At 38.3% G+C, this 25,981-nt stretch overlaps 1 protein-coding gene across 4 annotated transcripts in view; it reads left to right on the forward strand.

Annotated features, from left to right (window-relative positions):
- pde1a (phosphodiesterase 1A, calmodulin-dependent) overlaps positions 1–25,981 on the forward strand; it is a 99,439-nt gene that overhangs the window by 63,482 nt on the left and 9,976 nt on the right. For all 4 annotated transcript variants that reach the window (XM_053496149.1, XM_053496150.1, XM_053496151.1 and 1 more), the window contains 6 exons: positions 3,506–3,619; positions 7,131–7,313; positions 12,375–12,441; positions 18,719–18,835; positions 23,897–24,037; positions 24,187–24,287. In XM_053496149.1, the coding sequence (XP_053352124.1) occupies positions 3,506–3,619; positions 7,131–7,313; positions 12,375–12,441; positions 18,719–18,835; positions 23,897–24,037; positions 24,187–24,287 (723 nt within the window). The remainder of the gene's footprint in view (positions 1–3,505; positions 3,620–7,130; positions 7,314–12,374; positions 12,442–18,718; positions 18,836–23,896; positions 24,038–24,186; positions 24,288–25,981) is intronic.

Here is a 25,981-nt window from a genome sequence, read left to right on the forward strand (position 1 = left end):
CTCTGACTGAAGAAGCTTCTCAGATGAGTAGTAAAACATTTCTACAGTAACACTAGTCCAGTCGCCATGACTTAACTTCCTGATAACCTCTCCTGGATGACTGAGAATCTTCACAGACGGGAACCGAACTCTACTTCATGCCACTGATGTTGCACTTATCCTTATGCTTTGAAAAACGTTGAAGAATCTTTTTATAGTCTTGATAGAAATTTGTCAGTAAGCTTACGACTCTACAAACAGATTTGCACAAAGAAGCGACATCAAATTTCCCTGTAAAATTTTCTTTCCAATCCCAGACATTAGCTTTTGTCTACTCCGCAATTACGTGGCATTATCAAAACGGCAGAGCCTTGATTCTCTGTGTCGAGCTGTAATTTGACAAAATTGCCTCACTTGACTTTGAAGAGCCATTTCATATACCGTCGCCTCTGGGAGATGTTTGGGAATATGTAAAAAAAAAAAATTCTTTCAAACTGACAGCACAGAAAGGTTCTCAAGAATGACATCAAAATAAGACTGTCCTTTTACGCTTCTTTATCCTAGTGTACTACATGACGTCTAAGCCTCTTTAGAATTTCTCTAAACAATGCCTTGTCCAATCTTCACTCTCTTTACACTGGTTTTAGTGCAGTTAGAGCGAGGAGTGAAACTTGCATAACTTTATCTCTTACTGTTCTTTTTTCTTCTTCACAAAAGTACTTCCAGTCATGACCGCTGAACTCCTAATGTGTCTACGCTGAAATGTCCCACAGTGATTTCTTTAAACTAACAAACTGAGAGCTTTGTATAACTAGTCCTATAGGAATTCCAATAAAATCCCCACCACAACACCCACAAACTCGCCACTATTTACCAAACACACGCCACTCCGTATTAAATCCTCTTACTTCGACTCTTCTCTAAGATACTGTTTCTATTAACATAAATGACCAACAGAGGAACGTGCTGCTGCTTTATTTTATTGTAAAACTTAGCAATTGTGCATAGTAGGTACAATATTCAGATTTAAAATCTCTTATCTGATCATCTTATTTGGAAAAATATATAAAAATGTTATATCTGACACATCACTGTCGGCCAATTTCTTTCTTTCCTATACAATTTTTTCTTTACATTTTGGATGAATTCCTAAGTAAAACAGTATTTGCTATATACGTTCAGATAAGTTCAGCCTTTATTCGTCACATATGCATTACTGCACAGTGAAATTCTCGTTTCTTGTTATTAGGCAGGGGTGAGAACACAGGGTCAGCCATTATGCTTGTCATTTTTACCTTGACTGAAAGTAAAGGGGCGGCATGGCGGCTTAGGGTCCAGGTGCGTTTCCTGCCTCTGGGTCTGTGTGCATGGAGTTCTCCCTGTGCTTATTGGGTTTCCTCTGGGTTCTCCGGTTTTCTCGTAGATAAGGCTTGTTGGTGTTCCCAGATTGCCCATAGTGTGTGTGTGTGTGTGTGTGTGTGTGTGCCCTGTAATAAATTGGCACCCCGTCCAGGGTGTACCCCGCCTCATGCCCCACGTCTTCTGGGAAAGGCTCCAGGCCCCCAGCGACCCTGTATACGTGACATCGAGTTGAGACTACTTCACTGGTTAAACCATTACTAATGTGATACAGGTGAAGGGGGCAGGGCTTCAAAACATTCATGGTTGGCTTTTCTATTGTTTTGATCGATTTATTACCACTCGCTAAAACACTGGCAAGTCTCAAAATTTGTCTAAATATTCTTTCAGTCCTTCATCAGCATCACTCTTTTATCTCTGGATGTTCTCTTGGCTGGAGGTGTTTGATTGGTGGAGTGGGGTGTCAGCAACAACAGTCATGTGTTTAAAAGCTCCTGTTGTAACACTGCTAGACCTGGTACACTCATAGCAGCAATCCATTTTCTGCCTACACTGAGAACATCCCAGCAGTTCAATAATATCTTTGCTCTAGGAACATGTGTCCCTTTCCATTGATGGATTTGGTGTGGGAGGACAGGACTGATACATTGTGCACAGCAGCAGATACAGGACGACAGTGCTCTATAGCCTGTGTATAGTAGCCAGTGATTAAGCTGTTGCAATATTGGTCAGAAGGTCCCTGGTTCATACCCGAGCACCACAAAGTTGCCCCTGTTCGGCCCTTGAGCAAGGCCCTTAACCCTCAACTCCTCAGATGTACTGTATAATGACAATAAAAGTTAAGCTGCTTAGGACAATGGTGCCCTGCCGACTGCCAGAAATATGTACCTAATAAAATGGCACCTTAAAGTAAACGACTCTGTAGAGCAGTACAACTGCTTTTTAAAAACTTTTGTGCTTTGAAAATCTCGAGAATGGTGTTCAAAGACACATTGTGCTGACAATCTATGATAACTCAATATCCCTTTATTTCTGGAAATCCATTCTTTATAACTCTCTTTTGCTATAGAACTTGGGTTTTGCTGTGTGCCATTTCTTTCTCTGTCTTTCTCTCTCACTCGCTCTCTGTTTAATAAAAAAATATATATATATGCACTTTGAAATCTGCTCCAGAGAGAGATTCTGGTGGTGGGCGTTAAGTGGTATCTGTAAGCCAGGTGTCAAGATCCCACACTGTTTCTGCTGCTGCAAAACTTCCATAAGGACTCACAGTGTTGCGTTAAGGACTGCTGGGTTTAACACGGGCGAATGCTAATCAGACACCCACACACGCACACACACAGAATGGTGTATTTGCTCAATGAGCGAAGGCAGATATAAAGCAAAAAACACTTCATGAATCCAACACAGATGCGAGTGGCCACATGGCGCTCTGTTTGGTATACCATTATGTCCCTGTTGGTTTTAAACAATGACAGGAAATACTAAGATGTGGTCGGTTTACCGAGTTCAATAGCGCCGCTCTCTGCTTGGCTTGTCGCAGACACAGAGCAGCTCGAGTCTTTTATACCTCTGTTCGATTAGAGTTTCTGACAGACAGACTCCGAATCCCACCAGCTCAAGAACAATAAGCCAGGGCTAATCTCTGAAGCGTGGGATTGATTGAAACAGTGGCTTTTTTTACGGATTTGTGGTACAAGAACAGATCTCTCACTGGACTTCTTTGCCTTGCATGAAAATGTTTACGTAGTACTTCTTTTGATGCCTTTTTTAGTGTAAAATTCTTTATGGTATCTTGCTGGAATAAATAAAAGACATATGCATTGACTTGTGTATGTGTGTGTGCTCATGGCTTGCAATTATGTCAGTTTATAACAGTCTATCTGATCTTGTAGTATCAATCTGATCTGTACACTCTTTATATACAGTATTTACATGTCTGATCTTCACCTATGCGTGTGTCTGATCTGTATATAACCATCTGATCTGGTTATGCGTCTGATCTGGAAACACTCTAATTTAGTTATATGAGTTTGGTCTAAATATATGTGTTGAGTCTGATCTGGATATATGTGTTGAATAGTTATGTACAGTAAGTCTGAGCTACACGTACTGATGTGGTTACATAGAGATTTGAACTGCTTCTGATCTCTCTGGTCTCCTGCAGGTTGAGATGTCTAGTGAAGCAGCTGGATAAGGGAGAAGTGAATGTTGTGGATCTCAGGAAGAACATTGAATATGCCGCCTCAGTACTGGAAGCGGTCTACATTGATGAAACGAGGTGAGTGACACATCTATCATCTTTTTATATAAATATATACATTTACAGTACGTCTGCAGGAAAACGTGATCTCTAACACTCTGACTGGGTATACAGTAAGTGCAAGCTTAAATCATAAAGTACTACATCTAGTTAATATACTGCAGCATATACTATATATTACAGAAATATATACTGCCCAGCCAAAAAAATTACCATTTCAAAGGAGTCACACACAAAAAAAAAAAATTAGGTAAAAAAAAAAAAAAAAAACTGAGGATATTTCAAATTACTGGACCTAGGTTAAGCATCCTTTAACACTTTATCAAAAGCTGGAAGGATAGTGCTGAACCATCAACCCTGTGGAAGAAATGTGGTCGGAAGAAAATCATGAATGGAGACCACTTAAACACTTTGTGAAGTTGCATGGTAAAAAAAAATCAACAGTACAAAACAGAGCTGTGTGTCTTACTTGTTAATAAGAATTCTTTGAAAAAAAAAAAAAAAAAAAGGCTTGCATTTGACATCATGACCGACAGTCAGGTAACATTCCTACATTATTTTAGAGGAGCTAAATTGAGTGTTATGTATACCTATACAGTACCTTAATCTTCGCGTCCTGCATGTTCAATTAAGAACACAGGTTAGTACAACATCTCATAAAAAGTACAGCATATAGAGATATTGTAAAGGAAAGTAAAAGCTGGGACGGAAGTAGCAGAGCTTGTTGGTTTATCTAGAAACCTACTGTAATTATAACTAGTACAGTTAGCTTGCTTCACTAATTATCTGCAGAAGCTTATACAGTAGTAAATGCAAGCGTATTGACTGGTTGCTTGCTAGTGTAACGTTATGCTTACTCATTACATTCGACTTGTCTTCATACTCCTGACAAGCTAAGTGCTAATAAAATATTATGTCTTAATTCTTTTCTCAATGTGCAATATTAGGTTTGAACGCATCTGTTCTAATGAGTTTCCACATTAGTCTCCTTTTTGCCATAGAGAGAGAAATAAGAGAGGAAACATGATCAAATGTGTTAAGGGCTCTCTCTCAGCTGGAGTGTTCATTCACCTCGGAGCTTTATTACAAACAAAGCTGTTCTCTGAAGGTCTCACTTGATGGGGATCATCCCACCATAGTGATTTATTTAAAAAACAAAAATTTATATGCATATGAGCGTGCGCATGCTGGTACACCGGAGGTGTAAAATATATAGCTAAGGACCAGTCTCTCTCTCTCTCTCTCTCTCCTTGTTATTCACCATGTCTATATATTTCTCTATCAAAAGTTTTCTACTCTTCTTTTTTTATCTATTTACTTTCCATTCCCCTGTCTCTTCCTCTCTCCGACTCTGTCTCTCCCCTGTTTTACCCTCATTCTCACTACCATCTTTGTTCTTCTTCCAGCTGTCTTTTTATGATCTTTCATCTTTTCTCTCTCTCGTTTTTTAAGGCAACCCTAAACCCCCCTGCCCCCCTGATCCCCCCCCCCACCTCCACACACACAATTTTCTTTCCGTCTTTTTACGCTTTCTTGTGATTCAATGCTTTCCTCTCTCTCTATGGATATCTTCCCACCTGTGGTGTTGTTTCTCAGTTCTTCTTACTGAATATTTATCTCTCTACCTTCCTCCTTGCTACAGTATGTTGTTCACTCCATCTTCTGTTCGTTTCTCCCTTAAAAGCAGCATGCCACGATGATTAATCGAATTTCCCTAATGATGACCACAGAGAGATGTGCATTGCCATGGCAGCAGCTTTTCAGCTTGTTAAACCACAGAAACTGCATGTTTGTCTTCTGAACGTGTTTTAGTTTAACCTGTTCTAGTAAGATATCTACTGTACTGTAGAGGTTAATGCTGTTTTTCCTCGTATTTGTATTAAATCTCAACTCATATTAATCGATCTTTTCTTTTTCTCTGATCTTTGTTTGACTCAAAGCCCTCCAGGCTTCTACAATAGTCATTTTCAGTCCACAATTTTACTCATGACTTCAGACCAGCTAACAAAGCGATGCCCCCAGGACACGACCATTATTGAATTAAAGGACGTCATTTTGCAGGGTTCAGTAAACAGTATAAAGCCTGTCATTCTGCTACTGCAGAAACTCTGATGAGATCTAAGCCCGACAAAAGAGCATGTCCTCTCTATGATGTAATAGAATGTCATTTAAAATTTATACACAGGGCCTGTCTGTAAGATTCATGAATTTACCAGCTTTAACAGAGATGGTTGTAAATATTATGACTATGACGTGAACTTCCTCGCAGAAATTCTGTCCGGTTAGCTTATGTCAGAAAGCTATAATATAATAAAAGTAAATAAATAAATAAATAAATATGATGACAAATAAGAAAAAAAAAAAACTATAATTTTTAACTATAACCATAAACTATAATAAATCCTGTTAAGTTATTTCATTTTAGCTAACCGGCTAGCAGTAACAATACCTTTTATCACAAAAAAAAAACTATAAACAAGCATCTCAAAAATTCCTAGAAGTTAGCTTTTTTTTTTTTTTTTTTAAAGATTATGACTGACTTAAAATCCTCTCAGAAATCCTAGCTAATTTAAGACAACAGTTTAGCAATAACCCTGGAGATGATAAAGACTATGACTCTCTCAGAAATTCTGCTAAATTAGCCCGCTAACTAAAATTAGCAATGAAGAGTATAAAGATCATGTCTCATGATTATTATGAAATTTTCTCAGAAAATGCTGACAGACATAGCGTATTTTAGCCGTTTAGCTAGCATTGACATTGAAGATGATTGATAGATGATGCTCCCGACCTCTCCCAAATTATGAATCGGCTCTAAAGTCATTGCGGTTGGTACCAATCCGGTTCATTTTCAAGCGCAGCGACCCCAAATTGAGCCATTAACAATTTATAAGAGTTGTTATGTTGTATAAATGAAATGTGCTAGCCACTTTGCTTGTGAATATAAATAGTGATGCTGTCGTGATTAAACTCAATGCAATTTTCTACGTCCTCCTAGAATATACAAAACCTGAGCCATGCAGGATAAGAGGTATGCCCAATGCCCTTATTTTTAGAACCTCACTCCAAGCTTTTATAAAATTGACATTTATGCCCCATATATTTTAGGAATAAAAATCACATGGTAAATTTGTCATCAAGCTTTATTATGAAATTAACAAAAATGATCAAAATATTTTGTCATTTGTCTTTTTAAACACCTTTGTGGCACAAAATATTATCAGTTCGCAGTACACCTTGCTTCATTTAAAAAAAAAAAAAAACTTGGGTTCCTCAAAACTGCAAAAGTGGAGTTAGCTCATTTTGCTGTCAAGCTGTTCACCTATCCTGTATAACAAAGGCTGTTTCATAACCGGAACCTTTAGAATGAAATTACTTGTCAAATAAATGTCAGATTGTAAGAGAGACTGAAAGGTACTAGCCAGTAATTACCATATCTCTACAATGCTAATTGGTGGTTGTTAGCTTTCATTCATTTTCATTAGTGACATTAGCATTGTTAAAATGACTCTGTTTTTTCCCCCTTCAGACGCCTACTGGATACAGAGGACGAGCTCAGTGATATCCAAGCGGACTCCGTGCCCATGGAGGTGCGCGATTGGCTGGCATCTACTTTCACACGTAAGATGGGTGTCGTGCGACGGCGGCCAGAGGAGAAGCCACGGTTTCGCAGCATCGTCCATGCCGTGCAGGCTGGAATCTTTGTGGAAAGGTATGCTTTAATTTTCAACAAAAAGAAAAACTGAGCGTATGTCAGTATGTTGGATATTAGCCCGGAGAAACTAGGAAATTAGATGAATATTTTAAATAGTGAATGAAAATTTAAAGGTTGCTTACATTCTGAAATACGTTAAGGTATAAAAAAAATTACATTGGTGACACGGTGCTGTAGTGGTGGCCTGGCACCTCCAGTGTCAAGGGTTTGATTCAGGATTCATGCATGGAGTGTGCATGCTCTCCCAATGCATGGTGGGTTTTCTCCGGGTACTCTGGTTTCCTCCCACAGTCCAAAGGTTTACCCCGCCTCGTGCCCTTAGTCTCCTGGGATAGACTCCAGGCCCAACCTCGACCAGGTACACAGAATAAAGCGGTATAGACAATGCAGATGATGACAAGTGAATCATAACATATCAATTTACACACATAAAATAATCTGTGTCACTGGTTAACCTTCAGCCAAAAACGTCAGCCCTTAATGGTAAAGGGACCCCAAGGAAAAATATGTCCTGGATAAACACACATAACTCAAAAATGGCCAGAATTTTAATTATGCATATTCACCAGTGCACAATATAAAAAACAAATCAGCACTTGTAAGTAAACAAAAATCGTTGTGACTTTATAGGCTTTTCAGCCATGATAAATACTGTTTCAAACTGTAGGGAGCGAAACTTATTGGTTTAAAGTAAACAGTGTAGGAAACAATTGTTTACCTCTTTGATGGAAGTAGATAAGCTAAATTACCCATCAGTCATTGCGCCTCCCTGACACTCAAGATTCAAGTTATAAGATTCGAAGATGCTTTACTGGAATGACAAATATTGACGAAGCTTAGAAATAAGTCACAAGAAACTGAATGAAATACTGTAAAATAAAATACTGTAGTTTTTAAAAAATAGATAGAATAGATAGAATACAATAAAAATAAAAAGGAAAGAAGATCTAAACAGAATGGTCTAAAAATAAAAATAATATAAATAATAAATAATGGTATATAAAAAATATAGAATACAGACATTTTGTTCTGCAATTAAAAATAAAGTGACACTTGTGAATATTATTTGTAAACGTAAATAATATTCATTTATTTTGCACCATCCATTAGATTAATCAGTGACAATAATAATAATAATAATAATAAGAAGAAGAAGAAGAATTTGTAAGTAATTAAATTATTAACATCAGCTCTTAATATGCATAATATTATTCTGATTAGAAAAGACAGAGTCATGTTCTGTAACATATCAGTTTTTGTTTCAATATACTTTACAGTCTTATGCAACAGTTTAGACACCCCTTAATAAATAACAGATTTTGGAATTTACTAATGACAGCTGTTGCCATGCATCTGATCTAACAAGCTGATTAAAGCCTGAAACCTTGTAAAAAGAATCTGAGACTCTGGTACTCTTGGGATGCTTAAACATGTGCCATAAAACAGTGCCATAATAATGTTTTTATTTTTTATCTTTGTTCAATTTATGAGATAAAAAGTAACTATGCATCAATGTTTGCTGAAAATATTGTGCATTCTTTTCATTTCCAAGAGAGACTTGGGTGTTACCATTTTTTAAATTAAAAACATCACCAAAATCTGTTATTTATACTGATATATATATCATTATAATATTTCAAATGAAATTCCCTTAACCGGCATACCCTCAACAGGGAGCAGGGAGTACAGTATAAAGTACCCTGTGGAACGGAACACGGTTGTGTAACATCTGTCCTCTAACTGTGTGTTGTCATGTATTATTTAATAACTAATAAATGTGCAAGCTCAGTAGCAGGAAATAGGATTCATGGGAACTATTTGCACTTGTAATTGTTAATTAGTAGTCAGTTAGTTATGAGTATCAGCAAAATGGTCTCACATTGTTGAACTGTCATGTAAGTCTACGGAGGACACACACACACTTGTCCCACCGACAGTTTCTTATTCATAAACAAGAAAGCAATAGTTTTCCTCATTTATCCCAAAAACCTTAAATCAATTTGTTTAAGATGATGATCTCCTATGATCTACCTTCCTTTATAGATATACATTACATCCTTCAGTCTCTCCTCGTTAACCTTACTCACTCATCTTCTATACCGCTTTATCCTGTAGTAAGGGTCGCGGGGACCTGGAGTCTATCCAAGGAGGCTAAGGGCACCTGGACAGGGTGCCAATCCATCGCAGGGCACACACATATACATACTCACACTACGGCCAATTTGGGAACGCCAATTAGCCTAACCTGCATATCTTTGGACTGTGGGAGGAAACCCACCAAGCATGGGGAGAACATGCAAACTCCATGCACACAGAGAAGGGAATCGAGCCTGGCCGGGAATCGAACCCCTGTAGGTGCAAGGCGACAGTACTAACCACTACACCACCCGCCACTCTATAACCTCCTTCAGTCATATCATTCTACTCTTTAATTTAAGTCTCTCTCTGTCTCTTATATCAGGAATTCTACCTCTCACCAATTTTTAACATTTCCATGGAAACTGTTAGAGATTCTATCTCTTTTTTCTCTTTCTCTGTCTCTTTCTCTCCTACACACACACACACACACACCTGATTCATCAGCACCATCATCGATACTATACTAGAATTATATACCTGGATCATTTTTGTCTCAGAGGAAATGAAGCAATGTTTTCTCTGTCTCATCGACTTTCCCACAGGAACATAACGTGTCCTTGGACGACCGAGTCTCATGCTAGAGAAAGTCTGGAATTTTAGTGATTTAATAATAATAATAATCATAGGTTCCTGAACCACAAGTGAGGAAGACATAAAATCCTCCTCTAATGAAGATATGGAGGAAGAAGCATGGAGAGAAAGTGAGACTCGGCAGGGAATGTCCGTCCCGTTATGTTGGATGGTCTAATAATTCTGGTCTATGATCCTGGAATAATTATGCTAATGGTTAGCAATAAGTGCCTCAATGTACAATACTCTAGAGGGAATCAAGGGTTCTTCAAGGGATCTCAGCAGGGAATAGCCATCCCTTTAACATTAGATAGTCTAATAATTTTGATTTATATCAAATAATTATCTTAATGGTTAGCAAAAAGGATACCAATTTACTGCACTCTTATGGAAAAAAAATAATGTTTTTCAATGGTTCTTTAATGACAGATTAGATAACCATGGGCCTTAATAAAAAGGACTTTTTAGATAGTATATATATATATATATATATATATATATATATATATATATATATATATATATATATATATATATATATATATATATATATATATATATATATATATATATACAGTATATATATATATTAACATACTGTATAATGTATTCTTCTCGCTTATTCTCGTGCACACTCCCTGCTTGACTTTTTATGTATAAAAGCTTGCTGATTTAGACCGCATCTCTGTGACATCCAGGACAAGCTAAAAGAAGTGTCCAACTTCAGTACGTGTCCTCCATTCTCTTTCAATTTATGATCGCAGCGGATGTGGAAAAAACTGTTTCAGCTTGCTCAGGGCCACAGACATGGACATGGCCTCATCATTTCGCTTCACTACCTCTTTTATGTATCCATATATCACTTCCATTTCTCTCTCTCTCACTCCCTGTCATAGAATGTGAGAGCAAGAGAGAGAGAGAAATGGAAGTGATACAATGTGTATGTGTGTGTATATAATAATAATTCACAAACTTGGTTTGCACTAGAGTAAACAAAGACATGTATATATTTTTAAATGCAAAGTAATATAAGATACATAAAAAAATCAAGTAAATAAGTAAATAAATAAATAAGACCAAATTAATAAAATAAATAATAATATATTTACATTGATTTTTCTTTATTTTCCCCCACATAAATGTAAAATATGATTTATATTCCTATGCCTATCTGTACTGTGTGCGTCCTGTCTTTACAATCCTTTGTGTTTCTGTTTTTCTAAAAATCTGAGGAATGCACAGGCTCGGGGTTTTGCTTGGATCCACATCCATTTGCTCTCCTTGACCGTTCGAGCAGAAAATAAATAAGAAAACAGCCAGACTTTTTTCTTTTCTCGCTTTCTTCTATTATAATCTTCTGAAAGGCTGTTTGTCTGTTTCATGAAATGATTTGTTCAATCGAAATGCTCAGTGCGAAAAAAGAAATATTGACTTGCCCCTGTGTCAGGTGCGATTTCCATTATGTACATAAATCAAAAATATACTTCTCCTTTTTTTATGTAAGAGAAATGATAGATTGAAGTGCATAAGATTGTTTTTATTTGGGATTGTCATAAAATTTTAAGGCAGGGATCAAGAAAAGGCTTTTCAGAGGTGGTCACGTCTAAATGCACAAATGCATACCCATGGTTAGAGATGAAATATAAAAACAGCAAGGAAATAGGTTATCTCTCTGTCTCTCTCTCTCTCTCTCACACACACTTGTGCCATTGACAGTTTCTTATTGACATACAAAAAAGCATCAGTTTGGCCCAATTCATCCCAAAAACCTTCAATCTTCAATCAATCTTTTTTTTTAAATCCTCTCTCTCTCTCTCTCTCTATATATATATATATATATATATATATATATATATATATAGTCTCTAGTGTGCATTAAGTCTGGAAAAGAGGTTTTTGTGCCAGAATGTTTTACTCTCATGCAGGCATTAGTCAGTGATGACACCGAGAGCCCTGACATTTCTGTCTCTTGGATTTTTTCTTAGTGTTTCCAGGATCATAGTGGTAGACTATTTACTTCAAAAGAAAGAAGAAGAAGGGAAAAAAAACATTTCCGCTTCAGGCCATGACCACTCTGAGTAAAAATCTGAAGACAGACATTTGGATGTGTGTAACAGGTTGCAGCATTGCCTTAAACTCCTAATAATATGAAGATATTCCAGACAACAGTGATGTACCTGTTCACAATCTGTATACAGTGTCAGTACAACAAAATTCTTTCTCACGATCAGTAAGACAGAAATGTAAATAAATGTAGCTTTTTCTATGCACAAATTGTCATTATAGTTAAAATGAAGTCATGACTGTGTATTCGTTGTGTGTGTGTGTGTGTGTGTGTGTGTTGGACAGGATGTACAGGAGAACGTCGAACATGGCCGGGCTGACGTATCCTCCAGCTGTGATCCTGGCTCTTAAGGTATTCAGCGTATCTCATTTTTCACACCACCTAATGACAGGAAACATTTATATCAATGCGCCTGAATGCATCACATTATAGTAGGATAAATTCACCCCGTGATAATAGTGCAGGACATTCATAGTGTCACCTCATCTCATGAAGGGTTAATCCCTCATCCCAAAATCAGACGTTGAAAAACAGCATGTGAGAGTGAGAAATCCTTTAAAGCTGTCAAAAAGTCCTGGTTTGTCCTTCATATTTAACTAGCTACTGTACCTAACTAAACTCCTGTCATGCCTTCTTAGATTTAGAATTTTGTGGGAATCCATGGGTTGGGGGGGGGGGGTTTAGGGGGCTTAAACTTTTGACAAAAAAACCAAAACGATTTTATGCGTAAGCTGTCAGACGATGATACACGTCACATTTTGTCTCGTCTAAGGTGTTGCTGTCTCCCAGGGACATTTTATTTTGCCCAGTTTCTCATGCTCGCTGAATGGGTGTGTATCTTGAGCTTGGTTGTTAAGTCAGTTTCTTTGATAGTTGGAGTCACTGGCTGTTTTTATGAGAAGGTCAGATTTGATGTAGGTTCATAAAATAAAGAAAAACACACACAAAAAAACAAGGCTAACAGACCTGCTGGATGAATACTTCTGTTGGACGAGTAGCGCTGCTCCTTTTTGTAGAAGCAACAGAAATTACAATACTTTTTTGAGTTTTACTGTATATAAAACCATACCACTGGGCTATTATGTTACAAATACAAAAACAAATAAACCAATCTAGGTTTCTATATTAAACTTTTCTAAGTATTTTTAATTCCTCCCATTATGAGGACAAGAACTGGAAACTAAGGGTGCATTCATGCTCTATCTCAGGCACACATCCTACAGTAGTTTGCTTGACCCCAAAGTTCGGTACATTTGCGTCATACAACACTCTGGATCGTGCCCAGGTTCGGATCAGCAACTTTGAGGTGGGAGGTCACTGAGTATCAGAGGTGGGAGGAGTAGCTGTCCTTCAAAATAATATTACTTAAGTAGAAGTAAAAAAGTATTTAGTGAAAAGATACTCAAGTACTAAGTAACTTTTTTAATCGTAATGTCCGATTAGTTTTGTTTTTTTTAGAAATTATAATAATTAACAGCTTTTATACGAAAAGTAACGAGTCGAGGGTAGCCGAGTCATAGTAGCGTTTTTTCTTCACAAATCTACTCTTTACTTTTAAAAGTAAAAAGTATGGTGCAGTAAAACTACTAACTGTATAGAAGTAATTTTTTTCAAAAAGTTACTCAAGTAAATGTGACGCGTTACTGTACTACCCACCTCTACTGAGTATGTTACTTTACTTAAGGATATAGTTTTATTAGGGGATATTTTTTACATTTACTCCACTCAAAAGAACAGCAAATATCTGTACTTTTACTTAACTACTGTACATTTCTGCATGGCATTGCGTTCCCTAACCACAGTGGTGTGTAGTGTTTGAAGCAGGAATTTCGCCACCTGCTAATTATTATGCATAATTGCATGATTTCCTTTTCCTTCGAGACACGTCTAGTAAGGTAACAGGTGTTTGAAATCAGAAGCAGAGCTTGTTGCAGACAGCGATGAAAACAATGGGGAGGCAGAAAAAGAAAAAAGGAAAGAGAGAGTGTGTGTGTGTGTGTGTGTGTGTGTGAGAGAGAGAGAGATTTTTCTAGCTAATACAAACCCTGCACCTTTGACTCTTCAGGAAATCTGAAGCTGAGTACTTTTACTCAGTTACAGAATAGGTAAGCCATTGGAGGACTTTTACTTTAACTTGAGTAACATGTCCCCGAGGGAGTCTGTACTTTTACTTAAGTACAGGAATGTTGTACTTTGGTCACTTCTGCAGATCAGCATTCTGCACTCCAGTCCACTCGAAAATGTGGTTTTAAGCATGTTGTGTTGTACTCTGCTTAAATCAAATATGAACAAAGAAGTGAACAAAAGTTTAGAATGTGCCTTCTTTAGTAATATCTGTCTCCTCCGAAATTCGTAGTTTTTGCACAGCACACCATAATAGAATCCTCTGACCTTCAAAGCCAAAGCTGACGAAGTAGGAAGGCACATGAAAGGACCACTCTTGCCATTTTTTTTCTAAAATATCAATAATATTAAAAGGTCCAGTCCAATAAAAATCTAATGCAGCACAATTTGCTGAAAGTACTGTAATTAATGCTGTCCATGATAGAAAGGCATGAAAACACCCAGTGCACCGCAGCCCACCACACACGGGGTCCAGCAGGCAAAGAGCACAAGACTGCCAACCTGATCTCCAAACTCCACAGATCCAAATCCGATCGAACACTAATGGGATGCACCAGACAAACAAGTTCAATCTATAGATGTCCCACCCCAGGACCCTCAGCACCCAACGTCTACATTATGTGACAGGCCACAGCACAACCCCGAAAGGCCAGGAGGAACCTGGGGAACCTACACATTACTGGGAATAATGTTATGGCAGATCGTATTGATTTAGCTTCTCTTCATTTTTTTTTTTATTAAAACTGACCAAAATCTTTAGCTGTTAAAGCTCTCAGTAAAGATCTGGGCTTAAGCTTAAGAAAATTCTTAGAATTATGACATTTTCCTAGAATTTTCCCTTAAATTTAGGATTAAATCTTAGTTAAGATAAAAAATGATTCACGAAACATCTTAGGTGAAGATTGTTAAGAGTAGAGAGGAGGACTTTTAAGAGGCTTGAGAGTTTCTATAGCAGACGACAAAATGGTGGAAAGAAGAAATATTCTCCAAACACTGAACATAAAGATGAAAGAAAACACTGCTTCTCTGTTCAATTTGGTTTACTTGTTGTTTTACTTCCTTACATCTCTCTTGGATTGTTCGCTACATAATCTCCAAAAGTGCAACTTTAGGCTGTTTTAATTAACTTTAATATATTTAGTCTATAGAGACATTATGATATCACGTATTATATTTTCAAAAAGAGTGTATGTTTTTATCAACCAATTACAGTTCTTGAATTGTTGCATCATCCCTAGCAACCGGGTCGACCCCACCCCCTCACTAAGATAAAGGTTTTTGTACTTTTCTTACTCAAAGTTGCTCTAAGAAGTTTTCTAAATCACTTTTAGTCTAAGACTCCCAGCTAGGACATTTTAGGCCAAGATAGGAGCTCTCTGAAAGAATTCTAAGAAGCTTTGTGAATACGGGCCCTGAGCTTTAGAGAGTCGAGAGTTTTGCTCACAGGCCTCATCACAGAATATTAAGTATTAAAAAACAATAAATAATTGCTCTAAGAAATGTAAAATCCATGTACTTGTTGGCTGACTTGAACTGCTAATGTTTTAAAGAGCCACACACACACTCTGTGATCCATCGACTAGTTAAAAACACGAGCTCAGCGGTGGTCCAGTGTTTTTTTTTTTTTTTTTTTATCAGATACAGAGCAGGTGTTTTTAATAACCTGGCAATTTGATACTATAGTGGAACTATAACAGTACATGCAGTTAACTCCAAATCCTAAAACCATTACACATATTTAAGCTTACAAAAGAAAAACAATAGTCTGCTATTTAAGGTTTATCTCGACACAGTTTATTATATAAAGAGAATAATGAGGTGGTTCGAGAAATCAGAAATAGGAAAAATCTCCTTTAAAGGTAGCGAAGGAAAAGTCTGCAAGAGCACAATGAATCGAGTATGGTACAAATGTTAGAAAACGGCACTGTATTATGTTGGAGATAACAAATCATTGTAGGCGAAGGTAAAAAAAAAAAAAAAGCACCATACCGTGAAGTCAACTTCATTATGTTCTGTTATCACGACATTGCAGCTGTTATCTCATTAACACCATGGCTATGTGGCAGTGTGAAGAAAATGGAGGCTTTACTAGATTATTTTTTTATATATATCTGAATGAGTACAGAAGTACAGAAATGTACTGTTATTGTATTGAGCTACATTTCTACACACTGACTCACTCATCCCCTTCTTCCCTAATACTATTAATAGGCTACTGTTAAACATGTGTTGCTATGGTTACGTCACAGAATGCTTAATCTCAGTCTCTAGTTGTTGGTTTTATTGAAAACATTTTGCTGTAGCCTACATGCAGTTTCTTTCCGTCTGAAGAAGGATATTTTGTCTAAATAAAAAAAAATAATAATAATAATTGTAAAGTTTCCCAGTTTAGAAAATTACAGCACTAGTAATAGCTATGGGAACTTTATTGCACCCGCTTTAACACCAGGAGATGTACTTCGGACACTTTGCATAATCTAAAACTAATAAAAATGTTTTATTATTGCATGGTGTTCTTTTTAACAACGTTATATACAGTATATATATACAGTTTAGTTGTTGATGTGGTGACATTTTTTTGTTTGGAAAGTAATTATATAAAACTGTATACACTCACTATGTACTATTTATATATGCAAATTATTCTGCACTGTGAAAATGCACTTCCGGTTGGATGCTAACTGTATTTACTTGTCTTGTACCTACATGTCCAGTGACAATAAAGTTGAATCTAATCCAATCCAATCCAATCTAATTTATAGAAGGAGTTATTAAGGGGGAAAAGTTATAGCGAATTGTAAAGTTACACAGCACAGGAGAGTGTTTAGGATAGAGGAGTTAACACTTCCTGGTTTCTTGATTAAATAACACGCTGAGAAAGGAAGAGCAAGAAAGAGAGAGAGAGAGAGAGAGAGAGAAGGAGATGCTGGTAATGGAAGGTTGCTATAACTTTAGTGAAAACAGGAACTAACTTGCCTCATGGATGTTCCACAACATTAAATCTAACCACAGGGCGTCCCAACAGTCCTCATACATATGGGAAATTAACATAATTAAGCAAGTACATGCATAACACCAGATGTGTTAACACGAGTTCATGATGATTATTAGACATGACATGGCAATCATGTAGACAATGTTCTGTAAGTTACATTTTGCTATTAAAAATCAATCAATAGATAAAATACACTTATCCACTGTAGCATAATTACGGCTGTATTGGCAAAAGAGACCATTTATAAAATTCTGAAATGCTTATATAACCTAATATGACCTAAAATAAAGAAATAAAAAAACAATAGATTATTAAAATAAAGAAATAAAACATGAAATAAGATGAAAGTATGCAAATACAATTATATCTAATATTATCTAATACTATCTGACCATATATAATATTTATAACATTAAAATATACACTAGAAAGTACTTCACGTAAAGTTCTACAGTAAGTAAAACAGTGTTGAGTAGAGTAAATGCAAAGTGGGTGGAGCTAAAGTTTGCCAAAGTCTCACCAATAAGAGGCTAATGTCACTTGTCCATGGCACACAATGATTATCAGCCTACTACAATCACTCTATAATTGAGTAGTTTTCTGTACAAGGGGCGTTCAAGCCAAACCGGGACTTGTGATGAAGTTTCTTAACTTCCACATGTTTGGTCCATTAAAGGAGTTCCTGGGAGGCCAGCGTTTCAGACAGACTGTAAAGCTGGCAGTTCAAACATGGCGTCCGGTGTTACAAGCACTAGTGAAACGCTGGCATGTGCATTAGTGTAGCAGGGGATTATATAGAGAATAATCTCTCACGGAGAGTTTTTACTATCAGAACTGTGGTCCGTTATTCTTAACAATAAACGACTTGAAAGAGTCTCTTAAAGGTTGAACTGTCCAGATATTCACAGATCAGACTGTTGGGTTTAGTTTGGTTTGACTTGAATAGTAGGGATGTCAATCAAATGATTGATTAGAATCACAAACCACGCCCATCTAGGCCCATCTGATCCGTCTTATTGGTGAATTCAGATAAAGTTTCGGTTCAATTAGTTCAAAGTATGAATGAAGGGTGGCACGATGGCTTAGTTCTTAGCACTGTTGCTTTGCACTCTCAGGGTCCGGGTTTAGTTCCTACCTGAGGTCTGTCTGTGTTCATGGAGTTTGCATGTTCTCCCCATGCTTGGTGGGTTCCCCTGGGTAATCGGGTTTCCTCCCACAGTTCAAAGACATGCAGATGAGGCTAATTGGTGTTTGAATATAACTTGTAGTGTGTGCCCTGTGATAGATTGGTGTACCCTGCCTCGTGCCCAAAAGTCTTCTGGGATAGGCTCCAGGCCCCCATGCAACCCTGTACATGATGAACAATATTGAAGATGAATGAATGTATAAATAAACTGCACTGTTCATTTAAACTGGACGGAGTAGGAAATTGGTGTACATCAACATTCCACAAAATGTATATAAATATGATAGAAATGTGTGTGTAAATGATATGTTTTATGTTCCCAGGACGTTGATAAATGGTCATTCGATGTCTTCACGCTTCACGAGGCAAGCAGCGAGCACGCACTGAAGTTCCTGGTGTATGAGCTGCTCACCAGATACGACCTGATCAACCGCTTCAGGGTGTGTGAAAATCTCATTACATGCACACACACATAGATACACACACAAACACACAGACACGTCATCAAGAAATAAAAATAGCTGTTGCACTTGAACATGCACATGCTGGGAAATCCAAGTTTAGGTTCTGGCTCTGCAGAGAAGAAAACTCCTACACACACATATGAAATGCTCACACTCATACTGCTCACTTTCGGATTTCCTTTTTTATTTCTCTCTCCTGCTCTCGCATATACAGTACCGTATGTTTGTGTCTGACTTTTAAAAAGATTGTGAAACAAGCATTTGTTTTCTTTTGCACATGTACTGACTTTATACTATAATTCAACCCTGTCTATTAAAGGTGTTATATTGACGTCTAATCCTCATTGACCAAAGTGTGTCTTGCTGATCTTCTCGAGACGAATAGCCTGTCAATAGCGCGTCCCTCACCTGATATCAGGCCACCATCAGTCTTGGAAATATTCTTCTTACCTCATCTTGATTAAAAGTCTGGACTGTTGTTCAGGAGAACATTATGCATTCTAGGTCAATAAATGCAACCCTGACCAAGATAGGGGCAGTGGTGGCTCAAAAGGTTAAGGCTCTGAGTAAGTGACCAGAAGGTCAGAGGGGGGTTCAAGTCCCAGCACTGCCAGGGTGCCACTGTTGGGCCCTTGAGCAAGGCCCTTAACCCATACTGCTCCAGAGGCGCTGTATCCTGGCTGATCCTGCGCTCAGACCCCAGCTTCATACCGGTCATGGCACTCCATCCAGGGTTTACCGCGCCTCGCCCCCTAAGTCTCCTGGAATAGGCTCCAGGCCCCTTGCAACCCTGTATAGGTAGGATAACGTGTTATACTGTAGATGATGATTGGTGATTTGCTCTCTTATAAAAACTACTCTTCAGTGCACATTAGACATCAGTTCTTCTCGTCATGTGCTCGACTGCACTTCTAAGGTTACTAGCCTTTGTTTTTGCATGCGTGTAAACCTTTTGTATAACTGTGTCTCGCGAGAGAAAGGTTGAGACGTAACACTGCAACAATATTGTCCTTATTTCCATCTCTCGATTGCCAACCGCTGAACGGTTAACGTCAGTATTCTGACGTTTCCTTATTTCAACACGACTCCCCAATCACACTGTGTATCGCATATCGTATTACTCTCGCTCTCTGGACAGTTACACAAAGAACATTTCATGAAGTTCAAATACAAACGAGCGGGATAGTTGTGGGAATAACAGCGAATTATGCAACTGAACATGATGTTCGGTGTAAGCGATAGCGCACAGGAGCGTGACTCAGACCAGCCATAAAACAGTCAGGGTACAAATGATCCTGAAATTAACCTGCCTCAGTCATAGTAAGACACAATAACAAACCAAAAACCATGATGAAAAGACTTTATAAATCAAGTGCATGCAAATGAGAATGAAAGCTAAACATACTCTGGTATAAGAGCACATTCTGGGTTAGGATGAACAGGAGGAATTTATTATTCATTAAAAGGCACAAGTGGCTTTGTCCACTCACGCGGCACCAAGAAAGCGGGGAAAATGTGCCAGCGATCGTCTCAGTGCATTGTGTTAAAATCTTCCTATTTACCCTGTGAAAGGCTGACATTAAGGAAGCATTGAGAAGATTACAATTTATGCGAGTCGCAGGCAGGTGGTGCCCTGTGATTGAATAAAAGCCACACATTCTCATTAATTATTCATCACTCTCTCAACTCACACCTAGAAAAAATATCGCTCACCTTTGGAATTATATGACTTTGGGTACAGACAGCACCAGGGACATGGTTCGTTCATCTGGGAATATAGATGTGGGTTGTGATTTAGCGGCTCAGTGAGTATAAAAGTGCAACACCAGGGTTAGGGTTGTGGAGGTACATATTGAGAAGTGAAATATTCAGACTTTTAAGAAATGTGTACATTTCAGGAACATATGTACAGTTCAGTGCAGCAGTCTTGAGTCACCCCTTATTCTCTCATGTTAAATTAAATTAAATGATGTACACTACTGTGCAAAAGTCTTAGCCACCATATTATACGCTGTGCCAATTTTGTTATATGTTTATTATGTCTGCATAATTATGACATAATTATAAAAACAGCTGTTTTCTTATAAAACTGCACAAATCTGTGTCTAAAACTCCTGATTTTAAGCAATGAGGTTTTACTCCAAATATTGACTGTTTATTTTATTACTCTTTATTGCTCTTTATAGAAGTTTCTTTAATGCAAAAAAGTTTTCAAAAGCATCTTTTACCTATGCCATATTTTTGTATGTGCCCAAGACTTTTATACAGAGCTATAAGTAAAACAGCTGTTAGGTTTTACTGAGCTTGCTGGAGAATATGAGTTCTTTTATTTATTCATTTTAAGTTATATATGGAAATACTGAATGATGTTGTACATAATTATGCAGACATGATAAACATGTATATAGTGGGGTAAAAGAGTATTTAGTCGACCCCCAATTGTGCAAGTTCTCCCACTTAAAAAGATGAGAGAGGCCTGTAAGTTTTATTATAGGTAGAGTATACCTCAACTATGAGAGACAAAATAAGAAAAAAAAAAATCCAGAAAATCACATTGTAGGATTTTAAAAGAATTTATTTGCAAATAACGGTTGAAAATAAGTATTCGGTCACCTAGAAACAAGCAAGATTTCTGGCTCTCACAGACCTGTAACAACTTCTTTAAGAGGCTCCTCAGTCCCCCAATCGTTATCTGTATTAACGGCATCTGTTATCAGTATAAAAGACACCTGTCCACAACCTCAAACAGTCACACTCCAAACTCCACCATGGCCAAGACCAAAGAGCTGTCAAAGGTGCTGACACCAGAAACAAAATTGTAGACCTGCACCAGGCTGGGAAGACTGAATCTTCAATAGGTAAGCTGCTTGGTGTGAAGAAATCAACTGTGGGAGCAATTAGAAAATAGAAGACATACAAGGCCACTGATAATCTCCCCCGATTACATGGGGACCTAGTGAATGACCTGCAGAGAGCTGGGACCAAAGTAACAAAGGCTACCATCAGTAACACACTGCACCACCAGGGACTCAAATCCTGCAGTGCCGGACGTGTCCCCCTGCTTAAGACAGTACATGTCCAGGCCCGTCTGAAGTTTGCTAGAGAGCATTTGGATGATCCAGAAGAGGATTGGGAGAATGTCACATGGTCTGATGAAACCAAAATAGAACTTCGTGTTTGGAGGAGAAAGAATGCTGAATTGCATCCAAAGGACACCATACTTACTGTGAAGCATGGGGGTGGAAACATCATGCTCTGGGGCTGTTTTTCTGCAAAGGGACCAGGATGACTGATCTGTGTAATAGGAAGAATAAATGAAGGTGAATGAAGATGAAACGTGGCTGGGTCTTTCAGCATGTCAATGATCCCAAACACACCGCCCGGGCAATGAACGACTGGCTTTGTAAGAAGCATTTTAGGGTCCTGGAGTGGCCTAGTCAGTCTCCAGATCTCTGGAGGGAGTTGAAAGTCTGTGTTGCCCAGCGACAGCCCCAAAACATCACTGCTCTAGAGGAGATCTGCATGGAGAAATTGGCTAAAATACCAGCAACAGTGTGTGAAAACCTTGTGAAAACTTACAAAAAACAACTGACCTCTGTCATTGCCAATAAAGGGTATATAACAAGTATTGAGATGAAATTTTGTTATTGACCAAATACTTATTGTCCACCATAATTTGCAAATAAATTCTTTAAAAATCCTATTTTGTCTCTCATAGTTGAGGTATACCTATGATGAAAATTACAGGCCTATTTTCCCTCTGGTCTGTTTTAACCACTCAGCATTCAGCATCACCAGTATACTGATCACAGACCTGATCATCCGTCATCATCTGCACCTGTTCCTCACTGGCTCATACCATAATCCATAATATTTTTTAAGTCCCTCTTATGCCACCAAAGCAGCTCTGACCCATTGAGCCATGGCTTACACAAGACCTCTGAAGATGTGCTGTGCTATCTACACCAGGACGTTACCAGAAGATCCTTTACATTTACATTTGGGCATATCTCATTACACATCTGAGCAGTTGAGGGTTAAGGACCTTGCTCAAGGGCCCAACAGTGGCAACCTGGTGGTTGTGGGGTTTGAACCTGGGATCTTCCGAACTGTAGTCCATTGCCTTATCCACTGAGCTACCCCCGGCCCAGCTGTGGGTTGTTTGATATGCCCTCCATGGATCTGACTGTAGTGTTGATTAGATTGAGATTTTGGAGGAAATTTGTGGGCCAGGTCACCACCATCAGCTCTTTGCCATGTTCCTCAAAACATAATTGAGACACGTTTTTTGTTTGTTTGCCCAGGTTCATTACCCTGTTGTAAGTTATGCCATGATAGGGGGTGTTCTTAGTCTGCAACCATGTTACATATACTATCATGTCTGCAACCAAAGCTAAAAGACATAGTTAATGTTAATTTGTGTGTTTAATTCACATAACAAAAGTTAAAGGTTGCGAAAATTGGATTGAAAGGAAGAGAAAACATCATCAAGGCTGTTGCTGCAAATGGAATTTTTTAGCCATTTAGCTCACCGTTTATACCCTTTTTGCCTTGCACAGGTATGCAAGGGGTTTCTGAAGCCTATCCCAGGAGACTTAGGGCATAAGGTGGATGGGGTGCCACCCCATTGCAGGGCAAATACACACACATGCTCATTCACACACTACAGACAATTTGGGAGCACCAGTTAGTTTAAACTGCATGTCTTTGGACTGTGGTAAGAAACTTGAGTACCCGGAGGAAAAATGCAAACCCCACGCACACAAACCAAAGGGGGAAATCGAATACGATTTTCCCCTGAAGATGCAACGCGACAGTGCTAACCACTTAGCCACCATGCCACCCTGCTATTTAGCTAACATTCTAAAACATTAAGTAAGAGCTATCTAGTGTATTATCTGAATAAATGGTGATAATCTAAAACATCTTAGAGATAACCTTTTATGTTAAAGGTTGCCAAGCTTTGGAAGATGCTAGTTAAGGTCAGCATGCTACACTGGCTAGTATTTAGTCCGGTCCTTTTTCTGCCTCTTGCAGATACCTGTGTCTTCTTTGGTGGCGTTTGTGGAGGCTTTGGAGGTTGGCTACAGCAAGCACAAAAATCCATACCACAACCTGACCCACGCCGCCGATGTCACCCAGACCGCACACTATCTGATGCTCCACACTGGCATTATGGTGAGCCGCAGAACAGGTCTTCGCTGGTTAGACAAGCATGGAAAGTTTGATTACCGTTATGTTTTATGCAAAAGATAAAGTAAGTAAGTTCTGAGGGTTTTATCAGATGTTTGTTAAGAATTAGACCATTTGTTTTTTGCTTCTCCTAGCACTGGCTCACCGAACTGGAAATATTGGCCATGGTGTTTGCTGCTGCTATTCATGACTTCGAACACACTGGGACGACCAACAACTTCCACATCCAGACCAGGTTCGCATTTCCTGCTGTCTTATCGCACTGTATATTCACTAAATCAAGTATAAAGCTTTCAATATTTCGGGACTGAAAATAGTGCCCATGGCTGATGGGTAATAGTGCCAATAGTTCCCATGGTGGTCTAGGGAAATGGTGGTGCAGTGGTTAAGACTTCAACAGGTTATTAGTTTAAATCCAAGTATCTGCCACAGTTCGGTCCCTGACTAAGATGTCTGTGAAGATCCTCAGTCATCCAGGTGAGGTAACCTGGAAGTGGAGTCATGTATTAGTCTACTAAACTACTGTAGGAAGTTGACATCCAGTTGACATGACCCAACTTCTAGATCCTTAACTAAGAGTTGGATCTGTTTAAAACTAATATCACGGTATTGAAACACATGCATTAATGACCAGAGAAAGTGGTTTGAGGAGCTTAACGATGCCAGCAGTCCTCTAAATGCATCAGCATCTCCATTAAACTCTCTGCTGATGTTGTTGCTGTTCTGTTGCGTTTCCTGCCAGACGACCTTCGTCTCGCACAAACCTCAAAGAGCCAAGAGACAGATTTCATGCTTTTAACTTCGTCATCTCCTGCTGTCGTCCTGAGTGTTTCATAAAGCGAAACAATGATCGTTGCTTTCATGCTAAAGAAAAAAAAAGTGATCATTTTAAAAACATGGCAGATAAATGACAGATGTAAGGACATGTGAAATGATTTAAGTCTAAATGTAGACTGTTGGGGGTTTTTCCTCTGCCTTCAAGATGTCAATTTCTCTTTAACCTCTCGCTGATTTCCTTTTGAACTCCGTATTGCTCGGATGTTCCCTTTCCCAAAGGGAAGAAAAAGCTATCAAAAGGTGTGAGGATGTGAGAAATTCAGAACGATTAAAAGGGGAGTGTATATTTGTCTTTTTTTTAGGGAAATATTGTGAAATCGTCTGTAGGTTGCATAAGGGTGGGGTCCTCGGCAACGTTTCTTCCTTTGATGTGAAGTCATTGCAGACAACTATTGAGTAGCATAGACGTTTTAAAAATAGATAGATAGATAGATAGATAGATAGATAGATAGATAGAGTGGCTGTTCAAGTCAAACCGGGACTTTTGCACATAATAACAGAAGACTGAGAACAAAAACTGCCTTTATTTCTCTACATAACCCCCTGTTACACTAATGCACTTATCCCAGTGTTTTACTAGTGCTTAAATTAGAAAGTTTTCTGTATGCTGGAGCCATGATCGAACTGTCTGCTTCATGTCTGAAACGCTGGCCTCCCAGGAACTCCTTCAATGGCCTAAACCTGTAGAAATGGCTTGGAGCGAGGTCAGGACTGAATTCCAGGGTCCCTGAATGATTGTTTGTACAAATCAGTTTGTTGTTTTTTTATAAATCAAGCGTTTCACTTGCTGAATGTTTCGCGCCGGGATCATCATTCACGGATGTATGGACGCCTGTAAAACGTTTGCATCATTTAAATATTTCACTGCGGCTAAGAGTCTCATCACATTGCTGTGCTTGAAGGTCTTTTGTCATTTCGATCACTTTTACGCCTTCATTCATGAGGATTTCGAAACGAGTCTTGGTTTGACTTGAACGACCCTTTGTACTTTTATTTTTCTATTTTGAATAAAACTGATCATAATAAAAAGTAAATAGAGGGGATCAATAAATAAGATTTATGAATAATGCACTAAAATATCTCTATTATTGT

Source organism: Clarias gariepinus, chromosome 5, assembly GCF_024256425.1.
Source record: "Clarias gariepinus isolate MV-2021 ecotype Netherlands chromosome 5, CGAR_prim_01v2, whole genome shotgun sequence".
In the NCBI taxonomy this organism is placed as follows: Eukaryota; Metazoa; Chordata; class Actinopteri; order Siluriformes; family Clariidae; genus Clarias; species Clarias gariepinus.